This window comes from Cheilinus undulatus, linkage group 16 (assembly GCF_018320785.1).
Source record: "Cheilinus undulatus linkage group 16, ASM1832078v1, whole genome shotgun sequence".
NCBI lineage: Eukaryota > Metazoa > Chordata > Actinopteri > Labriformes > Labridae > Cheilinus > Cheilinus undulatus.
Genome location: NC_054880.1, coordinates 8,396,246 through 8,416,711, shown reverse-complemented (window position 1 = coordinate 8,416,711; position 20,466 = coordinate 8,396,246). Strand labels below are relative to the sequence as shown.

General features: G+C 39.2%; 1 protein-coding gene across 1 annotated transcript; it reads right to left on the bottom strand.

Moving 5' to 3' along the window:
• Window positions 1–6,757: 6,757 nt before the first annotated feature.
• Window positions 6,758–20,188, bottom strand: LOC121524544. The gene is made up of 5 exons (XM_041809984.1): window positions 20,118–20,188; window positions 8,565–8,731; window positions 7,359–7,454; window positions 7,089–7,256; window positions 6,758–6,928 (listed from the first exon to the last, which is right to left on the bottom strand). Exons 1-5 carry the CDS (start codon window positions 20,122–20,124, stop codon window positions 6,758–6,760), a joined length of 609 nt encoding a protein of 202 aa, XP_041665918.1. The 5' UTR covers window positions 20,125–20,188.
• Between the last annotated feature and the right edge of the window lie 278 nt (window positions 20,189–20,466).

Sequence of the window (20,466 nt, the reverse complement as noted above, 5' to 3'; positions counted from 1 at the left end):
GCTTTGACCGTGACTGTGGAGCAATTTATGACATGTTGACTGTGTCCCAAATCAAGCCACTCATCATGCAGTGAAATATATATGACATTTTCTAGAGCTGACTTATTTCTGAGCGAGTGTTACTGTAACCTGTAGAGTGCACTCATTATATTCCACCAGTAGAGTAAAACCCAGAGCCCCAGGCTACTCAAATCAGGCCCCTAGATCATTTTTGTGGCCCCTTAAAGATACATAATGTATCATTTCTGCACTGAAATATCTGTATTAATTTAAAGGTGGCCATTGTGAAATATGGGCCAAGGTTTGGGAGCGGCCTTGTCAAAATCTGGACTTAAATCTGATTGAGATGCTGTAGCATGACCTTAAACAAGCTGTTCATGCTGGAAAACCCCCCAGTGTTGCTGAATTTAAACAATTCTGCTAAGAAGAGTGGGCCAAAATTCCTCCACAGAGGTGTAAAGGACTCACTGCTAGTTATCACAAATTTGCTGCACAAGGGTGGCACAAGTGTGGTTGCGTTTAGACAACAATGGCTTTTTCACATAGGGCCTGCAGGGCTTTTAGGGTTTGGGTTACTGCTTTCACAATAATTTGCATTTCTACGGTGAAAAGTTGGGAAATGGACAAGAATAACCTATTTGTGCTGTGCAACTTTTTTTGGGTACCTTTTTGCTGGAGCACCACAGATGTCTGCTCTTAAAGGGTGGGTGGGTCCAGATCACTGATCTGGACTTTGCTGGTGATGCTGTGATGTCCTTGTGAGGGCTCTTAACTTGCTGAGTGAGGAGGCAGAAGCAAGAGGAATGCACGTTACCAGATCCAGGCATTTGGCTTCCTTTGATGCTGCAGTCGAATCTGTGTCTGTGAATGATGAGAGCGAGGAAGTTGTAGAGAAGATCACCTACCTTAGCAGTGCAATCCATTTATCTGCTGGCTGTGAAGCTGAGGTCAGCTGCAGACTTGGACTGGCACATGGGGCGATGGGTTTGCTGAGCAAGACAGTGTGGCATCCAAAACTTACAGTCTTTTGGTTGTTGGTCTTCCCGGTCTTACTAGACTATTGCGAGGCCTGGATGCTGACTGATGGCCAGAGGCGCAGGCTGGACTCTTTTGTGACAACTTCTCTTCTGCACATCTCTGGGACTCGCAGGCAAGACTGTGTGTCTAATGCAGACTCAAAAAGGTAGCAGCTGTGCTTTTACTTGCATTTTCCCAGGCCTGATACATCTCAATGCATGCTGGCTGCCCGGGACCTGCTGGGCTGGTCCAGATATGGGAGAAACCGCATGCATCCTGTAGTGGGCAGCTGGAAGGATACCTGGAGAGATGGGGCATGGGCCTGGTGCAGGCCTGGACAATGGCCTGAGTAGAACAGGACCAAGGTTAATGCAGCAAAGTGCTGATCTGGCTTATGCTCCCATACCTGACCATGTAGGAGATGTCTGACTGTGAACATGGCAGCCTAAACCTAATTATGAAGGTTTACTCTTTAGAGAAATTCCACAAAGATTTTAAAACATCTGCTACGTACTGATAAAAACTGTATTTTTTGGCTATAAATATTGTTTAAAGGTAGAAAACATTGGTATAAGGGGCCACTGTTGTTCCCTTTGTGTCCTGTTGTGAGTCCAGACAGTATTCAGCTGTCAGTTAATGAGTTATCACCTGTCACTCTCACTCTCTGAATACACAACCCCCCTCTCTCTCTCCCTCTCTTTCTATTTACAGCTGAAGGATTTTCCTCTGACACCTCGACCCTGTTATGGGAGGCAGGCCGGCTCTCAGCTGCTTCATTCAGCTCCGTCCACACAGACGGCTGCAGGATCCCTCACGCCGTCCCTGCAGGCTGCATCGCTGACACGCACCGGGACTCTGCGAGCGTGTATGTGAGGTATCATCTGTCTGAGGCCTCATGTCAACACCACAACATTACGCAAGTCCCAGTGTGTTACCCCAGGTCACTTAGACATGCTCTGTGCATGCACACGTATGTCAGACAGCTGTGTGTGTTTGTATATGAGTGTCTTTGAACTCAGTTTGATGAGTGTTTGTGTTTCAGCAGCAGTAAAGATTGTAGCGTTTATGTGGGAGTTACATGAGTTCAGCCTCATCAGCGGGATTAGAATTTAACTGTTATTTAAAAAGAAAAAAGGACCACAGAGGAGAACTGTCCTTTATTGCTCTCTGACTGGTCTGCTGACAGACCAATCAGAGAGCTCCTTTTTATAGCAAAGGGCTTCTTCTTGGATGAACCTTTACCCATGCTGAGTCTTTTCAATGTGGTTGACCGGTTCGGTACGTACCTCAGTTTTTGAAGTCATGGTTCGGTACATTTTCAGTACAGTAATTAGAGCGAATAAATAACCTTTTTTTGTAATTCAATTATATTAAAACAAGTAGGCTGAATAAATTACATTTTAGTTATCGGTAATGCTGCAACCTCACTCCAAAAGGTCTGCAATGAATAAAAATATTAATAAATAAATCTTAGTTTAAATTTCTAGGTTATTTTATTTGATATATTGACATATTTTAACACCCATTCTTTAAACACTAACATTTCCCAGCCAACTTGAACAAATCATCTTACAAACATACGTTAGCTTGTTAAGTATGCTAATTAGCATCTGTCCTGCCGATTTCAACACAGACTCCAGCGCTGGATTACTTTTTCAACCAATGGGACCTTCCAAAAGTATCGGAGAACTTTTCACAGCCCATCTTGGCGGATAAAGAAGTTAGAGCCGTGTGAAATCTGAGGATAACTTTACCAATGACACAGCTGCAGACATGATGTAGTCCCCTCTCCCCCTCCTCTGAGGCTGATAGTTGAAGGTACGCATTTAGAACTAGTTTGATTCACAAAACCAGAGCACGATTGTTATAATAAAAAGATCTTAAATCATGGAAATTCATAACTGGCTGGTGAGACTTTTTGTTGTTCCTCCTCATTACAGTGGCGTTCTTGTTTGAGTGGTGCCTTTTCAGATGCTTTGATTGATCCGCTGGAAAAGGTGCTGTCAGCGACACACCTGCTGAATAATGTTAGTGCTACTGTCGTTGTCTTTGTCCACTGTTGTATTTTACTGGGAAACAAAGTGTTCCTAAACAGGACACTTTTATCTTGGAATATTCAGGCTGTTGCTGTCGTTTGCCAGGACAGTGTGACAATGAGTTGTTCTCTGGTTTTCCGTCTGTTTATGAGCTTCGTTCAACATGTATCCATTCGGTACACATCTGTACTAGACCGAAAGGCCCGTACCGAATCAGTACAGTGCGAATTTGTATTTTATATTTGTATTTATTTTATTTGAAATATCAGGGTCAATACATATTATTAAACACTTGCATGTAAATATGTAGGATTGTAGCCAATGGCTAATTTCCGTCCTCTGACCCTGGGCAGATTGATGTTAACAATGTACAATCAATGAAACAGAGTTAAAATAGCATTAAAAGGTAGAGAATAAAAGATGGCAAATAAGAATGAAAAGTACAATAAACAACCTAGACAGACAATAAAGTCATGACAGATCAGGAAAAAAAAAGAAAGAAAAAAAAAAAGAAAACCTTGGGGATTTGGCTTCTTAAGTGAAAGTGCCTGTGTGCTAAAGTGCTTTATGTGCTAAAGTGCTTTATGTGCTAAAGTGCTTGAGTGCTAGAGTTTTTAAAGTGCTGTTGGAAATTGCACGTTGCCCTATTGCACTAATTTTGCACACATAGACGTGTGTGCAGGTGTTATTGCACTGGTTAGCATACATAGGTTTATTTATATAAGTACTATATCACAAAAAATTGCATACATAAATTTATGTAAGCATATAAAGTCACTAGAATGGCTAGTCACAAACAAAATCCCCAACAACCAAACAATTACATAAAAAGTACCACCAATTACACCCAATACACTTGACAGTACACATAAAACAGTAAATCCATTCATTCATTGTGACTGCAGCTTTGATTCTCCAGTAACCACATTTTTAGATGCTTAGCAAAAGAAGTAAGTGTTGGCAAGTCACGAATGTTACTTGGTATTCAATTCCAAGGTTGAGATGCTCGATGAGAAAAAACTGACTGCCCAAAGACACTTTTTCTAAATGAACCAGACAGTCTCCTCTAGACCCTGCTCTGGTTGACCTGTTTGTGTTTATCTTTATAAATTCTTTTAGCAGTGGTGGTGCTAGACCATGCAGAATTTTGAAGACTAAGGTGGCATCTGCATATGTTATTATTTTTTCCCATCTTAATAATTCATATTACTTTAGGATGTTACAATCATGGTGCGAGTTGGGCTTTTTGTCTAAAACTTTTAAAGCCTGCTTAAATGCAATTTCTATAGGCTTTAATGTAGACTTGAATACATGTACCTTTACACCCTTAATATATATATATATACAGTGCTTAAAAAATTAATTAGACCACCCTAACCCTGACCAAAGTAAGGTTTACGCCACAGCTGCCCTAAATTAACAGCATTGGTAATGACCAAAATCATTTTTTCTGTGTCTGCAATGGTTAATACACCAATATGTAGAAGCTCTTGAACCCAAATGATATTTTAATGCTAAAATATAATTATGATTGTTATCCATGAATTTTCAAATTTACTGATTAACAAAAAACTGAAAAAATAGTGAAGCACATTAATATTTCTTGATTAATATGCCAAATTACAGTTATTTACTGTCATTCCTGAACAGAAAAATTAGTTTGAGTGGTTGAATGTTATGCGTGATTCATTTCTGATTTCGCAGAGAAGCCCAGTGAGCCGGCTCAAATCTGGGTGGATTCAGTTTGAAATCCCTCATTCCTGTTCAAAATGGTAAAATGTGGAGAGCTCACTGAAAATGAAAGAGTCTGCATTAAAGCACTTCATGATGCTGGATGGTCTTTGAGACAAATATGACAGGTGGTCTAATAAATTTGTTAAGGACTATAAATATATATATATATATATATATATATATATATACATATCCCACCCAATCTGCAAATCTGCACTTGCAAGAAGATGGATAATTCTGATGAACCCTCTGATTGGATGTTTGTGTTCCAAAAAAACAACGATGGACCATTCAATAAAACCAAAGCGATATACACACTCTGTGGAAAGGAGTTATTGTTCCACTGAAGCAATGCCAACCTTTAGTACTACCCCAACATGATGCATGTACTGGTGTGAGTTAAGTCTTGTGACCGCTGTTATTCACTCTTCCTATCAACAGTATCGGTCAAAATGTACCAAATGCTAATGTTCACTGCAGATGACACTGTCATTTATTGCTCTGCTCCTACACAGCATTAGGCTCTCTGTTGTGCACAAGAAGTTTTTGACATTGTACAGGAAACTCTTTGTGAGATATATATATATCAAATTTAATGATGCATTTTGTTTATGTTATAATGTTACAGTTAGTGTTACTGTAAAGGGACAGAAGAGTCATCACTTTATGTTTAACTCACTGACCACTGGATTTGGGCTCCTAATAATTTGCATCTTGGGCTTTTAAACCCTTTAGACCCTCTCTTTCCCATTCACCACCATTCTTTTAGATGGACCGTTTCATCCAGAAAGTCGTGGGCCATTTTGTTCTTAGCAATGATAAAAGAGGAAGGTACAACAAACGGCCTGCATGCCTGCTGTTGTCATGACGATTTTAGATGCTGTCCAACGGTTTACAAAGGAGACAAAGCCACAAAGTTGGTGAATCTGCTCTTGGATCTACTGAGTGTGCAGTTGAACAACAACAACATCAAACATGACAGAAATCTGGGTGACCAATCAGGAGCAGCTGGTCAGGGCGTGGTTGGCCATCATGTCCCCCTGTACACTGCAGCACAAATAACACACAACCAGGCTGAAATTCAGCCCGATATCCAGGTGAGTCATGCCACTGAAAATTTGTGTCTGAATCAGCTGGAAATCTCTCAGCATAAGCTGGCCTGCAGAATAAAAGATGACACCACACAGTGTTTCAAGTGTCAACTTTATTCAGAACTTCATGTAAAAATAACAAAAAAGTATAAATAAAACAGTAATGGTCACTACAGTATGACAATACATTATTATTATTAATATTATTATTAAATATTAGAAAACAGCGAGATGCCTGCATCTCAAACTATACATAAAATAAGATAAAAGCTCATAAATAACATTCTAAATAAAAAAAGTACAAAAATATGAACTGTTCCACATTTTCTCATCATTTAGCTCATCCATGAACACTTTACAGGCACTGAAGAAACAGTAAACAGTCTCAACTGGAGCAAAGATATCAGACTTTCTCTGTCAGTGCATCAGTCAGCACTTTTCAAATGCTACATGTTAAATTCAATGTGCAGATGTTTGTTTTTTGACCTGGTGGTGGCGCTACATCAGAGGTCAGATGGTTACTGAAGATTTCATCATTCTAAAGGGAGCATGAATGTCTGGATTACATTTTAAGATGATATGCCCAAAAATTGTGGAGGTATTTCACTCAGAGATTTGAACCTCAGGGTGGACAAAGAAAAGATCACCCTATTAGTCAGTACACGTTGAAAGATTTGACCAAATCAGTGAAATAGCTACATCAAAAGTCATTCAAGTCAGTAGGATTCATCTTCAGGAGAACATGAATGCTAAGATATGTGCCAGTTCCATCAGTAGACAATGGAGTAAATGAACCAAACCCAATGCCAGGTCATGTTATACATTAAAGTGGTTTTGGTGGAAGACATCATTAGTCGCTTTCATTCTGGATCTGGAGCTTTAATGTCTCGGGCAGTGTGACTGAGACCGCAGGAGCTGTAACACCCTTTTGGACCAGTGACCAAAGCCCTGCAGCCTCCCAGAGATCTCAACGGAGAACTGGAGCGCCTCGAAGGCCGAGGAGACGACAGGAAGGGAGGCAGATGGCGGTGGAGGAGCCTCTTCATTGATCTGAGGACAGAAATAACAGTCGAGGTTAAATAAATTAAATTTCACCTCAGTGGAGAGAAAATCTGCCCACATGAGCTAAAATGTAGGGAAGTCTTAAGACCTGTGTCATTTCTAAAGTAATAATCTGAGTTTCTACAACACACCACAGCGCTGTTCTCACCTGCTGAAGAGACGTTTTAATGAGTTTGGAGAGCTGCAGGAGGTGAGTGCTGGCGCTCTCTGCTGGCTGGAAAGGCAAACTGACATTTTCTCTGGCTGTTTTTAACCAGTCCACGTGCAGCTGGAAGGACTGGGAGTAGTTAAGGAGCCGGGCAAGAGACTCGTTCACCTGGAGGGACAATGAGCGGCATAAATGAGTGAATATTAATCTATCAGTATTTCTGAGTCGTTAGGACATTTCGAGGAAAATGATAGAATTTCAAAAATGTACCTTTATTGTCCTCAGATCCACAGCAGTGTGTGGTATGTGAGGAAGAGAGTCCAGTTTACTTTCAGCACCCTCAAAGTTTATGAGCTCATCGTCCGTCTGTTGGGAGCAAAACACAAGACAGTTTAAAAAAAATGAGGATTTTATGTCAGGGATCTTAAATTTCAGAAGAGGATTGGGGCCGCAGGTGAAGGAAAAAAATAATGTTGTGCACTTGGAGATTGAAGTTGAAATGTTGACAATAACGTCAAAATACAATTTTGCAAAAAAGTCAAAATTTCGAGGATGTATTAATGAGCTAAAATAAAAAGAATGTGGTTGAATCCAGTGTATAGTTTTACGTGTTCATCCTTATAAGGTGTTTTGTTGAGACAGTCAAGATTCTTATAGTCTTCAGTTCTATCAGTGTGGGATTACTTATTGACCTCTGATGATTTATGAACTAGCCCGTGACATCAGTGTTTGCTGTCGTGCATTTGCACAAGAAAAACAATGTCAATGTGCACAAATTTTACTGAATGAAAATGTGACGTTGTCCTCATGTAAGCTACACACTGCTGTTAACTGGAGTTTCCAAAAGACAATGTGCCAAAGTGTGCCTTTTTTTACATTTTATATTTTGCAGAAAACTGTGATCAATAAGCGAGTGATCAGTTTCCCTTTGCTCCCTCATTCCACATCGAGGTCGAGTCCGTCAGCTGTGCACATCTGCAGCTGATCAGGGTTAGGGTTAGGGCTGTTATATCCCTCTTGTTAATGTACGAGAGGAGTGAAATGTTGCATGCTAAATGTAAAGCTTTCCTGTCATTCTTTACAGTTTTATGCAGAAATGTCAGTGAATTTCAAGAGGTCTGCAGACCTCTATGGTGGGGCTCATCTGATGCAGACCTCTACAATAGGGTGATCTGGACTGTGGGGCAGGAAGTGATGTTCAGTACTCAAGCCGCAACCAGTTTAAAACGTCAAACTGAATGACGTATATATTCTCCTCACTATCAGAGATTATGGTAAGTGAGTAATTTCAAAGGATTTCATGAATAAAAATTACAAATTTATTAAGCGGGATACCTTTAAATTTAACACACGACTACATAAAGCCGTTAAAGCTCCTCACCTTTGATTTGATGTTTTCTAATAGCAGATATTTTAGCTAGAAATTTAAGATAAAGTTGATAAATCAGGTTAACTGAACTCAAACCTGAAGCTTACCAAGTCATGAAGTCTCTTGGCTGAATCCATCAACCTGTCCACATGATGACTCATCGACTTGTAGACGCTGCAGAGGGACGACCTGTGAATGGGATGGGACGACGAAAGGACGAACAGCTCTATCAGTAGAAGCAGGTGGAGAAGGCGAGGGGCGGAGTCATGGAATACTGCAACAGAGAGAACAAAAAGAGAGAAATTTAGTGGTTTAAGTATCTCTGTGTGTCGTGTTTCTTGTCATCCAACGGGTGAAGATTCCATCCTTATTTTAAATGTTTTATGCCTAAACCTAACAACAATGTAATGAAAGCATTTTAGTGATTTTAAACTATAATTTTAGAAGACAAATTCAATAGTTGAGCCTTAAACGCTTCATAAATGACTGAATTTTTGACCTGAGAGAAGCACAGTGCTGTCTTTATGGCCTCTCAGTTTCAAAGGGGAATGATGCAGCAGAATAACATCCAGTAGAAGTTACTCACTGTGTTTACAGCTGTGCTCACTATTGCACACTGAAAAACAACAGGTGTCTGCAGCCGCTCTGCAGAGAGGGAAACAACATCTTCCTCTCAGTGACCCGCTATGTGCATGAATCAGTTAAAAGCACTCAGAGAAAAACAACCACATCAGGGAGAAATGACGCAAACATGTCACTAAAAATTAATCCAAAGTTGTTTGAGGCGTTCAAGACTGAAACAAGCTTTCTTTAAACACTTCAGTGTTGTTTCCTCTGCTCTCTGAGACCGTTGCTCCCAGATTGTTGTTTTTATTTCAGCATCGCTGCCCCGTGTTCCTCCCATCAGATAGGAGCTGTTTCCAGACATAAATAGTCATTCAGGAAGTCAGATACCAGTAAAAGTTTAGACTTGAGATCAAACTTGTGATGTCGTTTGAATAAACGTTTAGAAAAGTAAAACAGGTCAGACCTTGTTTTACAGTAAACATGGCCACCGTCTGAAAGTGAGTACGCCATCAAACAGAAAGTTGTTTCCTGCAGACTGATCATTTGTGTTTGATGTGGTTATTAAGAATGTCAGGCCACATTTGACACATTGCGTATTTTTCCGTCAAAGAGGCAGCATATTTATAGGTCTATTTAGTAACTTGTTTTTCCAATGATGTCTTGTGTTTGTGCTTTATTTGTTCTGTGATGCTTGGTAGTCAAGTCAATTCTTTTTCAGAGCAGAAAACGTCAGCATAAGAGCTGTAAAATTTAGTCATAGGCTGTATAAAAGATGAACAACATGTCAGTTCCCCAAAAGTGAAGCCAAAATATTTGGAGCTCCCCCTGCTGACTGTATATAATATATGTCATAAGCTCCGCCTCCTCCAGTATCAAACTATGAAATCAAGATAAGCGTAAAAAAAAATTTCTTATTAGTTCTTATCACTCAACTTTTATTGTCTTTGTGTTAAGTTTTCTTAGATATTTTTTTAGTTTTAATGAGGTATCTGAGCTTAGTGCGAATGTACGGTGGCCTGGAAGACCAAAACAAAAATTACAAAATCTGAAACAGTTTTACAAAGCTTGAAACTAATTTACATCACAGAAAATATTTTTGTATTTAACAAAAAATAACTTTAGCAAAACACTTTTTCAACTGACAAAATAAATTTACATTTTACAAAACAAATGTATAAGAAGTCTAATACAAAATTACCAAGTCTGAAACACTTCTAACAGCAACACTTTTACATTTAATGAAATGAATTTAAAATTTAAAAAACTACATTTAAAATTTGAATTTACATATATATAAAAAAATACAAAACATGAGACACTTCTACGTGAGCTGAGACAAATTTACAAGTTGCAAAACACTTTTATGATTCTGGAACAAATTTACAAACAACGGAATCTTACGGAAAGGTGGACCAAATGCTGAAAGCAACCCAAGTTTTTAAAAATGTGTTTCAGACTTTGTAATTGAAAACTGGACTTTGAAAATTTGCATCAAGTTTTGTAAAAGTGTTTCAGACTTTGTAATTTTGTATCAAACTTTATAAAATTCTTTGAAGTTTTTCTTTCAACATGTTTCAGACTTGAAAACTGGACTTTTGTGTCAAGTTTTTCTAAAAGTGCTTTAGACTTTCTAAATACGTATCAGACTTTTTTTTTTTGTGTAAAATGTAATTTTGTAAACCAATTTTTTTTTTTTTGGTCATTTGTTAGAGAGTTTTTTTTTTTTTATTGAAATGTTAAAATATTTTGATATTATACATTTGTTTTAAGCTTTGTAAAAGTGTTTCACATTTCCTTTGTATTTTTTACTTCCAGGCCATGGGCAAAGATTTATTTGTGAAAAGATGATGAGCTTAGAGAGAAAACTTGTCAAATTACCTCTAAAAATCTAAGAGGAATTTCATCTTTTAAAACTTTGTTTTTTCCTTAAATGGACCGAGCAGACAGACCGTCTCCACACATGCGGATGAAGTTCAGGAGACTGAAAGCCCCTGAGTTATTTAACCATTTGTTAAAAGAAATGTTAAAGTAATTTTTACTGACTTTACTCATGGAAATTTTATTTTTAGTCAAACAGAAATGGAAATGTTCTCTTAATCCTGCACTGGAAAGTTTGTGTGTGACATCAAATAAAACTTGCGGCGCAGTTACCACCAACTCTCAGCAGAAGATACATTTTTTTCACTCTAACTGTGTGTAGCTTGTAGCACAAGTGTTTAAGAATTACAAACTTTGTGTATTAAGGCTATTTGCATGGAAAAGCAAAGTTTTCCTTACACATGAATCAATACAGATTGAATCGTAATTGCAGAACTGTGTTGAGATCAGACCATGAGTGTTTCATCTTCTTATTTTGCTTAAAGGTTAAAGAAATTCCAATAGTTTTGGTTTCAATTGAACAAAATCAAATTGTTTGGCTTTATAAAGAAGAATGTATGTGGGTAAAAGCATAATTGGTTTTAGATGTCTGGACTGTCTGGATGTGTGCAATAAATAAAAGAATACCCCCTCTTGTGTTGTATTTTATGAATGAGCCTACATATTTAATGAATAGCAGGAAAGGAATCTAAAGCTGTTATGTCTTTGTTCAATCAACCTGCAGCTGAATAATTCCCCTAAACCCTCTGTGGTTTGTGGCTTTTGTCCCGTACTCAAACACGAGGAAACAAACCTTCAATAAAGATTAATTCACGTCTGTAAATCTATCCGCTGCTTTATGCAACTTCTAAAATCCCAACAAAGAGCAAGACAGAGGCTCAGCGTGAGCTCAGAGCAGAGGAATGACAGCTATGCCGCATTTTTTTTTTTTTTTTTCCTCCTTCGGGCCTCCTGAGGAGACATCTGACTCACGTTAATCTCTCTGCGGTGACATCATCAGCAGGCGCCTCAGGCTGTGGTTTTTACAGGGAAAACATCTACTCTGGTCTAAGTGTCTGACACACTTCACACACTTTTACTATCACATACACTCAGCAGGAGGACGGTAGGGGGGTTTTTAAGGTCAAAGATCAGTGGGAGGAAAGTCAGACTGCTTTAGGTATCTGCTACATAAAGGCCAAAGCACACAGAGGACGTTTTTATGGTGTTTCAGACTCTTTGGTTTCAATAGAACAGTAAAATTTTACACAAAAACACAAATTAATACAAAAAAGGAACTGTTGTTATTTCATGTTATTAAAGAATGAATGATTTACAGGATGAACCCAAACCAAAGTCTTGTTGTCTTCATCATTATAAAGATGAAAGTAAATGATTTTTGATGATGCCATTAAAGTTTCTATAAAGTTTCCTTCATTTATCATAAGTGATGAGAGTAACAGAGAGGTTTCTCAGTACCTGAGATCATCAACATAGAGAACTACACTGCAAAAAGTACAATTAAAAAAGTGTTTATGACTAGTTGAAAACATATATACATACTTTGAAAGCCACATTCACCCTACAAGTCTAGATAAACATCTTATTTATGGTTATGATGAGCAAAAAATAAAGTCTAAATTGTATATTATAAGCAATTTAGTTGGTGAATATTTGATCTAATGACAAATGTTTGTATGTATACTGTAACAAGCAATGCAGGCCTTATTTTGCACCATTTGTATCTCAAAATAAGATGTTTTATTTGAAGGCTACGTTCACACTGCAGACCTTAATGCTCGATTCAGATGTTTCCTCACAGCTGAATATTTTGTTTGCATCTTCACACTGCAGTTAAATTCTAAGAGACCTGATTTGTATCTGATTTTAGAACCACATATGAAAGTGGCCTGAATCTGATTAGAAAGGTCAAATTCAGTGTGACTTGCCCTGTTCACAGTGTCAGAAAAAAATCAGATAGGAGTCAAATATGAGCAAAAAAAATCAGGTTCAGGTCACTTTGAACTGCAGTGTGAATGTAGCCTAAGAGCATTGGTTCCCAATCTGGGGTCCAGGACCCTCAGGGGGGACACCAAAGACCTTTTGGAGGGTGGAGCGCAAGGCTTTGTCTGATCTGAGACTGCCAAAATTAGCCTTGCAAGTATTTACTAAAACTATGATAAAGCAGTCATTAAGTAGTTTATACAAAGGTCTTTTGATAAGAAAAGCATGCAGAGGCATTTTAGAGGGTTTTATCAGTGAAACAATTTAAATCTATGTTGGTTTTAGGCGCCAGTGTGTCATTTTTTCTTATCTCTTGGGTCCTGGGGGGTGGGTGCCACTTTTCTTAGGTACATGTAGGGGGGGCTCCAAGAAAAAAATGGGTGGGAAACACTGCCCCAGAGTTTAGATATTTTGACTAGAAATAGCACAAAAAATGCTTCAATTTTAATTTTGAAGTGTAACGCTGCTAACGAGGCCAATTGGGCAATGTTTGCTTGAAATACTTTTGTAAAGCCAAAATTTGAATGGCCAATCTACAACCCTCTGAAATCCTGTCAGTTCACACCGCTGCACCTGAAGGAGATGATGCATTGTTTTCATAGCAATAACTCTCCAAACTTCAGTTACCAGTCCTGTTATTCATGCCTGCCTTTATGCAACGTTAAACTCTTAACACAAGATATAAATGAGCCCAGTTATAGTGAGATACTTCTACGGTTGCAAAGATTCTACTTTCGCCAAAAAAAACAAAAGAATATAAAAAACAAGAGGTTTTGGAGCTGTCTGTGGGTGGTTTAGTGCAGCGGTTCCCAACCTGGGGCCCAGGACCCCCTAGGGGGGGCGCCAAAGATCTCGGGGGGGCACGAGGCTTTGTCTGCTCTGAGCTTGTTAAGATTAGATTTGCAAATATTGAGTAAAATTATGATAAAGCACTTAGTAAACAGTTTAAACAATGGTCTTTTGGTAAGAAAAACCTGTGAAGTTCCACTTCCTTAGGGGTTATCCATGAAACAGTAAATGGATGTTGATTTTTGGCAACAATATGATGCTATAATTTTTTTTTGTTCGCTTCTTCTGGGGGGCTCAGCTTGTCTTCCAAACAAGTAGGGGGGGCTTCAAGTAAAGATGGTTGGGAACCCCTGGTTTAGTGGAATACCCTGGAGAGTTACGCCAATTATGTGGTTCCGATGCCTGACATATCCCAATTTTTCCTGTTTTTTTTTTTTTTTTTTTCCAAAAAAGCAACAGAAATGTGCACAGTGTGCATCAGAGCCAATCCTTGTGTACTCCAGTGCTTGTTTCTATAAACATATCCCTTCATAACCTTGCAAAGCTTATTGATTTGTCCATTTCCGTTTTTCTCACTGGCGAATCCATCTTGCAAAGCCCCCGTCTGAACCGTTTTGGTCCGGTTAGAAAGTGACAGGACCAATCAGCGACAAGGGCAGTACTTTCAGACGTGGTGGAGTCGTGACGTAAGCAAGCAGCAATAAGGGACCAATCAGCGACAAGGGCAGTACTTTCAGACGTGGTGGAGTCGTGATGTAAGCAAGCAGCAATAAGGGACCAATCAGCGACAAGGGCAGTACTTTCAGACGTGGTGGAGTCGTGACGTAAGCAAGCAGCAATAAGGGACCAATCAGCGACAAGGGCAGTACTTTCAGGCATGGCGGAGTCGTGACGTAAGCAAGCAGCAACAAGAGGCCAGTGCAGTTATGGCGGAAGAGACTGGCGTGGATGCTGCTAAAGCGCCAGTTTTATCAGAACTTGACAACATTTCTTTGTTAAAAGAAGAACAAAGAACAGCAGTGAGTTGTTTTCTTTTCAAAAACGACAAGTCGTATACTGACATGTCTACAGTCGCCATGGTTCACGTTATTCCTCGGTAGTATGCGCACCTCGGTCGCAGCTACGTCACGTGTGTTGTTGCTCTGATTGGCCCGTAAAGATGTGACAGACAGAACGTTCATCCAATCACACTCTGAGTTTTTTTCAAAGCCTCTGCCCTTTCCCAAACGCTTTGTATTGAAGGTTTTCCAGATGGATGTGTGAAACAAATCCGTCCAGCGTGTCAGGTTATGTACACAGTAGCTCTGAGCATGTCTTCATTCTCAGGGTTAAACTGCATGCGCTGTGCTTTCTGGGAGAACAGCAAATAAAGGATTTTCACATTTAGGATGACAAAAAGACATCCACAGATGGGGGTTTGGTTTAGTCTCCTCTTTTTTCTATGTGTTATAAGGAACTATTTCACTGCCACTAAGCACTTACATTACCTTGTGCTTAAATGATCATGTTACAAGAATACTGTGTGCAAATCCTAAAACTGCTTCAGACATCGATTTCCAGCCAAAAACAACTCTTACCAACGGCAGACAGTTCAGTGAAATCAAGATAAGATGAACTGGAAATGAGAGCTCTCTCTTCTAATGAATTACATCAGAAATGTGTTTTCACTTTATCTGTGAGATGATTTGAGCTTAAGTACTGACTGATGTTCAGACTTGCAGTAGAAAGCCGGTTTTCTGCTCGACTAGATAATTTCTCTGCAAGCTTCTTCAGCTAAATGACAACAAAACAAAGTGATGTAAGACAGATCATGGATCGATTGGAAAAATACAGAAGAAGAGCTCAGCAGAAATGCTTCAAAAACACAGAGCAGCCGTGCAGAGATCAGTCACGCTGCAGAGTAGTCATCGTGTATTTGGCAGAGGAAAGGGCTGTGACAGCACTCCAGCTCACTGCAGAGTTGCTTAAGAAGCAGAGTGAATGAGCCGTCTTTGATGAGTTTAACGGCTCGTTTCGTCAGCCAAACATCAGCGCACACACGCACAAACGCTTCCACGGTTTCCGTTCCACTTCGTGACGGCCTGTTGCTGGAGTTCACTGTTTTTCTCTCTGACACAGCGCACTTCTCATTTCCTAAAGTGTTTTTTTAACTTCTCATGAACTCTAAAAGAAGTGCCCTGCTCGACCCTATCAGCTTCCTCTAACAGACACCAGCGTCAACTGACAAGGAAAACCACAGAGTAAGCTTTGACTTTTGAAAGTATGTCTCACAGCTCCCGCGGTTTTCTAGACTTTTCTGGGGTATTTTATGTAACATATATAGCTGCTATGACAGGAAGGTATTGCAACCAGATACCAACATGTTCCTTTCTTTGGAAGTTTAATTCAAATTAAGAACAGTCTAACCACAAACTCTTACAAGCTTCAAAAAAACGATAAAATGGTCAATTAAAATACACTGGCAGATGCTGAGCAGAATTTAAACTAATTCAAGAGGGCGATGTTACACTGGACGATCTTTTCTCCATGAGGAAGATCTCGCTAAAGGCAGGCATGGGGGGCTCTGCACAGGCACCCCCAAGAAATTTCTGCTCTGTTTTATTTTACTGTAATTTTTTTTTCTATAATTGGTAGTATGTATGTCTAGGGATGTATGGACGTCTTGTTGACTCTCCTCCATAACCGTATGCATGTGGAAACGACATCATCAGCGTCTTGTTTTTATACAAATGCATCAATAGATGCATAAAAAAGATTTTTTACCTCAGTCATGCAGCCAATTATATCTCCAATTTCATGTTTTAAGCCTAACATATAATCAAAGATAATTGGCTTTTGGGCCGCATTGAGTGAGAAGGAGGGCCACATTTGGCCCCTGGGCCACTAGTTTCCCATCACTGAGATGGACTGTTCTTTAATGAGAGTCACAAAAAGTGAGGATGGCATGTAAATATTCCATTATGAGACCCAGTTTTAGAGACTGGTTGTAGAATTTTTGATGTTTGTATCTAAAGCTGAAGTGTGCATGCGTAAAATTAAAAACAACTCTTGCTCTGTGTGTGCAGGCTCCATCAGACTCAGCTGTGTGTTATTTTTAATTCAGGGTGTGTTAGGCAGGCTTGTACATGTACATGCAGCTTAATATTACACTCTAACAAACATTTTAAAAGTCAGAAACAGGTGTTTAGTGGACACAGGCATGTCTGATTGCGCACATATGTGCATCGGTGTGTTTGTCATGGGTGGTAGCAGTATAAATCCTAATGTATTGAGCATAATCATTGAGAAATATGAGCCACCGCACCTGCAAAAACCTTTCACCACCACTGTCTGTAACGCATAATAGAAGTCTGCCTTGATTGATATTAAGCCTTTTCATAATCAATAGATTTTATAAAACCTTTACTTGATAAGCTAATTAAAGTGTCTGAATCCTGCTCCATTTTAATGCACATGAAATTCATAGTCACAATGCCAGAGTGTAGTTGCTGCAGTGGACTAGTTTGACCTTGCATCAGCACTGATCTTTGGATCAGTCCATTATCTGCCTCAGTACAGCGAGCGTGCAAATGATATTACAGTAAGCTCCCTGGTGATGTGCAACAGTGAAGTCATCGTCTGCTCCATGACTCATGTGTTTCATCTGTCACACAAACACACTCAGCACTCAGTCTTTAATGGCTCCTTTTTTGTTTTTGTAGTTAGTAATTAGTAATTAATGGGCTGGTTGTCTCTCTCCAGGAGAGTTATGCAATCCTGCTGTGAGACTTCAGGGCATAGACAGATCCCACTCTCACTGCTCATTAAGTTCATCTGGTTGCAGCTTCACTTTCTTCATCCCTGTTTGAACACACAAACATCCACTGATGTGTGGTGCAGCAGAAATGAGAGCCTTTTATACCAAGAAATCAACTGTTAATAAAAACATTGTGAAGGCTCTGTCTGAGCTTGTTAAATGCTGTACTTATTTTCATGTGTAGATATAAAATCAAAGCAATAATGAATTACTCTGATTTTTAATCATCAATAAGCAGCACCCATTAATCCTGAAAATGTATTTTGACAGAGGTATAAACCCCCCTGCAGTCCCCCAAACGTCCACTTGAGGCTTACTCCAAAAATGAGTCAAACCTCATTAGGCTTCATTTTAAAAGGTCCAACTTTAAAGCAGAAATAAACATATAACATTACCAGATACAAAAGATGTTACAGTCACACTTCTTCCCAATGATGACATCTCAGTGAATGCAATCTCTTAGAACTCTTGTGTTGGAAATATTGAGGCTTAAAGCCTGAGTAATTAGCACAGTTATGCTGCTTATCATTTACCATTCCCACCTAATCTAGTGAATGAAACCAACCAGTCTTTCAGCCATGTTTGTTCTGGCTTTGTTGAACCTTTGTTGAAAATGTCCTTCTCTATAGATAAGATTTTATGTGCACAAGATAACCATGCAAGAAGTCAGGTTTAGTGTGGGTGAAATTAAGTGCCTTCTGAGTGGACAAGGGTAATTAAATGCCCTCTAGGGTGCCATTTTGGTGGCCAAATCATGGTCAAGTGCCCTCTGGGGCTCTTTCTCAGTGAACAAAAATTTGATAAAATACCCTCTGAAAAGTATCCTATTTTGACAAAGTGCCCTCTGAAGGACCTTCTACATGGAAAAAAATGACAAAGTGACCTCTGGAGAGCCCTCTTACTTAGCAACATTTAATAAAGAGCTGTAGGGTGCCCTCTTCGTAGAAATGATAAAGTGCCCCCATAAATACCATTAACTGGACAAACCATGACAAAGTACCATTTAAGTGGACAAAGCATGACGGAATGACATCTAGGTTGCCCTCTTAGTGGCAACATTTGACAAAGTGCCATTTAGGGTGTCCTTTAATTAAAAAAATATGATAAAGTGTCATCTTTAGACAAAGTGCCCTCTAGACAGTCCTCTTAGTGAGTAATATTTGAAAGAGTTTCATACAGGGTGTCCTTTAATTAAAAAAAAAAAAAAACATATAATAGAGTGCCCTCTTAAGACAAACTACCTTCTAGAGAGTCCTCTTGGTGAGCAAAATATGATATGGTGCTTTATGGTGCCCTCTTAGTTGAAATGATAAAGTGCCCTAATGAATACTGTTGACTGGACAAACCATAAAAAAGTTCCGTTAAAGTGGACAAAGCATAACAGAATGACATCTGGGATGCCCTCTTAGCAGGCAACATTTGACAAAATGCCATTTAGGGTAACCTTAAATTGGAAAAATATGATAATGTGCCCTCTGGGGTTCTTTCTACATGGACAAAATTTGACAGAATGCTCTTTATCATGCCCTCTTAGTGGGCAGTATTTGATAAAGTGCCATTTAGGGTTCAGTTATGGGAAAAAAATTTGATAAAGTGCTGTCCTTTAAAAAACAAAAACCTTCTGAGTTCATTCTTAGTGAACAACAAGAGATAAAGTGCCCTCTGGGGTGCCCACTTAGTGGACAAAATTTGTTGAAGTGCTATTTAGTGATGATAAAGTGCCCTGTAAGTGGCTGAAACTGCATGAAGATCTCTAAGCTTATTTTTATACATTCATTTACACTGACATAATCGCTTGTGTTTCTTTGTTAGATAGTTCATTATTCCTCATGTGTTTTCTCACAGAGGTATAATACACACAAAAAGTTTAATCCCACTCAAACAGCAGGTGCTTTTATTATTATTTTTGCCCATGCCCTTCAAACATCCTGAGTCTGCCTCTGCATCACTGTCTCATATTCTAACTCTGTTATAAACACTGTGGTTGGCTGTTTATTCAGCCGGTTAATGAACAAACCACATACACATCCTCCAGCTTTGATAACTTGAAATCCCCTCGCTCCTCTAGCGCCTCCCTTTTGTCCAAACAAGGTCACTTCTGGCTCAATAAAAAAAAACTCAAAACAGTCTGCAAACAAATGACGTCAGTGCAACAATGTCAGCTTCTAGTTAATGATTCTGACTTCAAAAGAAACGACTCCAGCATGCCTACAAACCTATTTTATTATAGCTCCTTATTTATAATAAATGCTGATTTTAAAAACCTGTACATGTGCTTTAGTTTTAAGATGAGAGAAGATGAACAAGTCTGAGTCTGTTGGACAGAATTAAAGTGCTGAGTAGAGCTTAGGGAAACCCCCAACACACTCAGACACAGCCAGCCAATCACAGCAAACCATGACAGCAAACAGCGCGTTGTTTGAGAAGTTCAAATCAAACTTTTACTCTCTTTAAACAGCAGCAACCACACTTAAAAGTCATCAATAAATCATTAAATACAGGCACTTTTAGATCATCTCACTCTTCTCTAGAAGAGTAAAAGTAAAGACCACGTGCTGTAAGCCCCCCTCCTCCTCCTCCTCCTCTTCCTCCACACAGACACATTCACTCACTCACATTGTAATGAAAGTGTGATAAACAGACTTACTTCTCATCTTTCTTCCTCTCTGCTGCGGTGAACTGTCAGACTCCACTGTCAATGTGTTTCTACTGTTTGTGTTCAACTGTTTGTGTGTGTGTGGGCAAAATGTAAAAGTTCCCTTTTATAGCGTGGAGTATGACACATCACCTGAGTCATCAGCCAAAGTCGCCATTCAGGCATCGACGCCCACGCTGGACAGACAAGCCCCCCCAATCTCTAACCCCTCCTCATGTAAAAAAAAAAAGGAAAAAAGAAAACTTGTCTTTGTTTGTGGAGAAATTTTTCAATGAAATCATAATTAGATGGAATCAGAAATTACTAAATTGTGCAACCCACCCTCCTCCCTTCACTTTTC